General features: G+C 45.7%; 1 protein-coding gene and 2 pseudogenes across 1 annotated transcript in view; 2 read left to right on the top strand and 1 right to left on the bottom strand.

Moving 5' to 3' along the window:
- Positions 1 to 347: 347 nt before the first annotated feature.
- On the bottom strand, positions 348 to 465 carry LOC111740216 (annotated as a pseudogene).
- Positions 466 to 2,645: 2,180 nt separating this feature from the next.
- Positions 2,646 to 2,764, top strand: LOC111740227 (annotated as a pseudogene).
- A 3,023-nt stretch (positions 2,765 to 5,787) lies between these two features.
- Positions 5,788 to 6,232, top strand: part of LOC105292576 (gasdermin-C-like) — a 13,115-nt gene continuing 12,670 nt past the window's right edge. Inside the window, exon 1 of the mRNA XM_023530989.1 lies at positions 5,788 to 5,823. Within this exon, the coding sequence (XP_023386757.1) occupies positions 5,788 to 5,823 (36 nt within the window). The remainder of the gene's footprint in view (positions 5,824 to 6,232) is intronic.

The raw sequence follows: 6,232 nt of genomic DNA, 5'->3' as shown, positions 1-6,232 counted from the left end.
TTAGCAGAACATGAGAAAACTGGGGTCTTCTTAGTAGTTGTTACAGATTTGATGAAAATGAGACATATAAGGAGATACCTCTTTAATTTATTCATCACTTATGCTCTCTACTGCTTGGCTGCCAGGCTTCTTCCTGCCATTCATCAGGCCCCTTTGCTAAGCTAATGAAACAAGAAAACTCCCCAAAACCTGGAATATTAATTTCAACCCCTATGCCAACCTAACCTTTTAAAAAATTGTAGGCTTTATTATTTTGAACAGTTTTAAATTCACAGCGAAATAAGAGGATTACTTGTTCTAGATGAGAAGAATGCCATTGGTATTTAATTAATTAATTAATTAGTTATTGCCTACAGCCCCTGATATTCCTAGGTGGTCCCCATCCAAGTACTAACCAGGCCCGACTCTGCTTAGCTTCTGAGATCAGACGAGATCAGGCACGTTCGGGGTGGCATGGCTGTAGAAATGCCATTGGTATAATAGGGATTGTATTTAACCCATATATTGCTTTAGGTAGTAAGGACATTTTAACAATATTAGTCCTTCCAATCTAGGAGCATAACATGACCTTTTGTTTATTTCTAGTCTCTTCAATTTCTTTCTTCAGTGTCTCATAGTTTTTCGTTTTTTTTTTTCTATTTCTCTCTTTGTTGAGCTTCTGGTTTTGTTTGTGTATTGCTTTCCTGATTCTCCTGATTTGTTCATCTTTTCTTTCAGCTTGTTTAGCTGCTTAAAACAATTATGTCGATTTTTGTGAGTCAATTCATAGATTCCCATTTCTATATTGTCAGTTGCTGGGAAAGTGTTGTATTCCCTTGTCAATTTCCGGTTTTCTTGACTTTTCTTGCTCCTTGGGGTCTTGGATTGCTGGCTTCCCTTTTGAAGAAGCAGTCACCTCCTGTGTCTTTACTGACTGTCTTTGGGAGAGAAAGACCTTTAGCAGTCAGCCCGGCTAGGTATTCTGGGGGTCTCGCCGACCCTTCCTATGAATACGTCTTGTCCACTCCTCTTGTTCTCTCGAAGGGGAAGTATTAAGCTTGTATATCTTGATCCATTAAAACCAAGCTGGGGGCTGAGAGCCTAAGGCAGTTTTCTGTACTGTTCAAGGCTGTACACATTCTTTCCGTCCAGAAGAATTGAGCTGGTTGTCTCTAATTGTCCATGATGTGCAGAGGTTTGCACATGCCGTCTGTGGGTGTGCACGTGGGACACTGTCAACAGGGGAGGAGGGGCGTGTGGGATGCTGAAGGCTGGTATGGGGTTCTCCGGGTGAGGCGTCCTATGAGGTTTACAGCAGGGTCTGTTGGTGAAGTTTGTGAAGCTATCAGTAGAGCCTGCGGTGTTTTGCTGAGGTCTGCTCCAGGGTTGCTGTGAACGTCTCCCCTGATCTACCTGATCTATCTCAGCGTTTTGGGTGGGACAAAATAGAACTGGGGCCTCTTGAGAAGTGTCTTGCGTGGTGAGAATGCTGGGTGCTCAGGATGCTCTCACTTTCCTCCATGGGAGAAATCGTGGGCCACGGGGTGAGTCGTGGCACCGCACTACGCTTCCTCGGAGGAGGGGTGATGTGGGTTAAGTGAAACTGTTCTTCTTCCACTCTTCAATTCATCTATTCTGGATGTCTTGCTCCGGGTGGCGGGGGAGGGGGGGGGAGGTTCTGGGACCTGTGCGCTTGACTCTGGGCTCCCACAAAGGTGCTCTCATCTGGATGGTTGTCATACTGGTGTTTCTGTGGAGGAATGAGGGCTGAACGCCCCTGTTCTGCCATCTTGCTGAAGTCATTCTTCAAAATCGAAAATTTTCAAAAGCAGCATGAGAGCGTCATCCAGGTTGATGACCACTTATAGAAGGAAGGCTCCTGACACATAGGAGAAATGATGCTCTTTGTAATTTTCTAGTGAATCGCAGTGCACTTAGCACAACAATGCAGGCTTCTGGGGCATTTCCTGGAACTATCTCATGCCCATTTTTGTGAAGTCCCCACTTTTGTTCTATTTCAGTCACAGCAAGAGCATAGAAAATCTTAAAAGGCACAGGCTTTGTAACACTGCATATAGGTAATTCACACACGTATGAAAAAATAGTCCTCTAAGAAGTGATTAAAAGTCATCCAATTTAGCCAGCTTTATCTTAACTGGAGTGGCATAGAAGAGTGCATATGCTTATTTTCGGAAGGGCATTTATCACCTCTCGTCATTCCCAACAAATTAAGAAAGTGTTCATTGATCCCCCTGACATGGCAGGGACTCCCAGTTTAGGTATCTTGTCACTAAAGGGCATCCTGCTGTTGCAGGAAGTGACACCCAACGGAAGGAATTGGACGCTCAGACAACTTTGTAGAAAAAGGAGAATTTATTAGCCGGTGGCGTGTGTGGGGCTTACCAGCATCAAAGCACGAGCTCCTCTTGGTTAGATTTCTTACAGCTTACATACACTTGCAGTGTGCATGATTCCTTCGTCTGAAGTTCAACGTGATTCCTTTGTCTGAAATTCAACGTGCACCTTCTGAGTCAGGATAGGAGGGGAGTTTCAGGTGTGGATTGCAAGGGGGAAGGAATTCCCAGACCACCGGTCCTATCTATTTACAAATTGTTTCTCTTATAGGTGTTGGAAGAGTTTCTAGAAGGCCATTTAAAAATCTATAGGTCTACAGCCATGCCACCCTCAACACACCCAATCTCGTCTGATTTTGGAAGCTAAGAAGGGTTGGGTCTGGTTAGTGCTTGGATGGAAGACTACCTAGGAAGACCGGATGCTATAGCGTAAAAAAAAAAAAAAAAATCTATAGGGTGCAGTTCGTATATGACCAGCTGAGTCGGGCATTTCTGCAAGCCCTTTCATTGCATTTTTCAGATGCCTTTTCTTCTCTGTTACTGCTATTTAAGCAAGATTTAGGGCCATTCCAGCTACTATCATGGGATCACCTGCACTCACATAAACTTCATTGTGTAGATATGAAAAGGTGAACTCTGTGCAGTCCTCAAGTCCCTGTCAACTCTCTCTGAATGACACATAAAAATCCACTTAATATGCCTTGTTGATAAATTGTACACCTGAAACTTACTGCATTTCGTGAACCAATGTCACCATAATAAAGAAATAAAAAATAAAAATAAAAACCCACTTCATCTCATCTGTAAGACCCAACTGATCTGTGTTTCCCTTTTATCTGTCTCTAGAAACATGTCCTCCATGTTTATTAAATATAGCACGGCATTGGTCAAAACGATTGGAGACGAGGAACTGAGGCCCGTCACATGCTTCACGCATGCCATCAAAATACGCCGGTTTTCTATAATGGAGAAGTCTCAGTTCCCGTTTTGGGAATCTGAAGTTCCACATGAGGTCTCCCTCATGGACATCCTCGAACCAAGTTCTTCAGTCCCAGGTATTGTCGGCCAGTGGCACAGGAGGCAAAGACTGGACAACAAGGGTGCAGTTGCAAGTGGGGCAGCATGGAAGAAATGCTGAGACACCCTCACAGGCAGATCTGAAGGTCAAAGGGCAAGGAGCTAAGGTCATATGAGAACTTACTAATTCTTAGTAATTATTAACCCAGACATACATTGGTTCTTTTAATACTTACAGCAACCTCTTGAGTCTAGAATATTATTTCCATTTGATATAGCAGTAAATTAAAGCGTATAAAATAATTTGTCCAAAGTTATATGCCTAGGGACTGGTAGAACTTGTCGTCAGACCCAAGTCTGTCTTGTTATTAATCCCAAGCAGTTTCTGCTTCAACGAGCTGCCTCCTGGGGCTGACACTGTGTCCAGAATTAGGATGTCATGGGTCTCCCGGATCCTTGGACAAGTGACATCATCATATTTCAGGGTGAGGACATTGTCCTTATTATCCTGTCCATGGGTGGATTCAAACATTTGCCCTTAGCAGTAATCTCCACTTAAAATATGAAGGAATGAGTCGGCTTCCCAAGTGAGAGAGCTGGCTGAGAGGAGTTGGGAGAACCTCGGAAGCAGCCATCTCTTTTCTGTCCTATGTCCCAGCTGTTCTAGAGTGAATTCTTGGCTAAAACCCAGGCCACCTTTTCTGCTCCCAGATGCTGCTGTGAGGGTGCCGTTCCAACTCAGTGACCCAGCGACCAAGGAGGAAGAGGCCGGTGCAAGTGTGATGTCTGGGGCAGACGTGACCATATCGGGGGAGGCGATGGAGTTTCAAGGCTCCTTCCAATACCAGGTCCTCTCCACACCATATGAAACCTGGGCAGAATTTCAAAAAAGGTGAGGCCAAGGGAGAGGAAGGGTCTGGGTGAAGGCCCTCAGTGGGTGCTCCTCTCATGGGCAAAGAGGCATCGAGCAGGTTTTGTTCCCGAGGCTCAGAATGAAGAAAATGATGTCCCAGACACGGCCTCTCTTCTTGGGTCGTCATACGTTCATTCATTCAACTATTGCTTGTTAGTTACGTAATGAATGTTTATTCCAGTGGCGTTGTCCATTACTGTGCTATTTCGAAGTGAGAGTCATGAGAGGACGGATGGAAATGCCTGTCCTGAAACGTGTTTTGTGGAGCAGGGAACGCGCAGCGAGTGAGGAAATGAGCCATGCAAGGATTAGTTAATGAGGTTTCATTTAAGCAGAAACAAAGCCTCTGAAACTCTTTGTTTCAGTAAAGTTTGCCTCAGTGTCCCGGGATTTAATGAAACTCTGTGCCCGTGAGAAATGCCCGATCTTCAATACGCCTCTAAGTGTCGTGGGGTTCCTTGCGTGCTCCTTAGTCGTCGCATCCGGAGTTCTTGGTCTCAGGATCCCGAGGGATGAGGATGCGAACACAAGGGAAGAGCTGAGGGACAGGGTTAGTGAGCGCAGAGTTACCGCTCTCTCGCGAGCGGGGTACCCAAAGGTGGGATGCCCCCACTCGGTGAGTCGTCCCAGCTCTTGACATCTCGAACAGAGAATTGAGTAAAACACCGAAATACAGCAGAAAGAATAGATTTATCAGAAAGGAAAGTAAAACAACAGGATACATCCAGACATGGAAGCGGCGGGGGCAAGACAGGGGTGTCTCGAAGGCTGAAGGACTGGAGGGCACGGTGACACAGCCTTCGGGGCGTTTATCCCTAGTTGCTGTGGGTGGAGAGGGGTGGGCTTCCTTGATGGACAGGACCCAGTGACTCATCGCTTGCTTTCTGCGCATGTTCGTTCCCAGAATTCAGTCTGCTATAATGATACTAATGAACTTCTGGGCATGCGCATTATAATGATGGTCTAAGGAGGCTCAGGTGAGATGAAGGGGTCTGCATTGTGCAGGTGCGAGTGATGGCTTACAAAAAATTTCTTTAGATCTTTATACCTTTTATAAGTAGACACCAATTTAAATAGTATTTCTATCAATGCAAATAATTATTAAAAGAAGCAACTAGTTAAAATCACGGACTATTTAGAGACTAAAAGCTACTTTAACAGGGCACGGCACAACTTCTGTACACCTGGTGTCCTGTAATGATGTGGGACAAGGCAGATTTCCCCGAGCTGGTGTGGGGAAACCAAGACCCACTGAGAGAAGAGGGTCCTTTGGCAGAGAGTGTGGAAAGAATTCAACACACACGCCAGAGTTAGATTCAAAGGAAAGTTCACGGGGATCGCACTGCACAGAGTGCGGTCTCCTCTCAGAGGCAGAGCGTGAGAGGGACGGTGAGTGGGGCAGAGTGAAGGATACGGAGAGACGGGGCGAGGGACCCTGAGTTTTCGGGGAAGTCAGTCTGTATGTGGTTCTTCCATTCCTGGGATTTATAGTTGAAAAGACTTTGTAAACTCATTTCCTTCGATATGGACAGTGAGGAGGGGAAGACTCTGCCTGCAAAGGTGAGAGTATGTGGAGTGAAAGGCCTGCGGGCGGTCCCCAGCCTTTACTCCGTAAGTTCCCCATGGTTTTAGGCAGAGGGAATGACAGGGCTGGTTCCCGTTTCCCCTGTGCAGGTGTGGGGACAACCCCTGCAGAATCCTCCTCCGCTCTGCAGGGGTCGCCCTGGCCTGGCCGCAGGGCTGCTTGGCATACTGCAGTCTCTGAATGTGGCTTGATGGACATTTTAAATTCTCTTGCCTCCTCCCTACATCAGTAAGTCTCATTAGAACTAACATTTATGAAGTCCGTTTATGGTGCAAAAGAGTATTTGGGTTTCTATAGCTGCAGAAAAAGAAAAATTTTGACCTAGAAGTTAAAAAAGCTTCAATTTCAGGGAATACATTTTATTTATCTAGTGCCAAGAAGAAG

This window comes from Pteropus vampyrus, unplaced genomic scaffold (genome assembly GCF_000151845.1).
Source record: "Pteropus vampyrus isolate Shadow unplaced genomic scaffold, Pvam_2.0 Scaffold59, whole genome shotgun sequence".
Taxonomy (NCBI): Eukaryota; Metazoa; Chordata; class Mammalia; order Chiroptera; family Pteropodidae; genus Pteropus; species Pteropus vampyrus.
The sequence above is the reverse complement of the archived record's forward strand: the minus strand, read 5'-3'. Positions and strand labels throughout refer to the sequence as shown.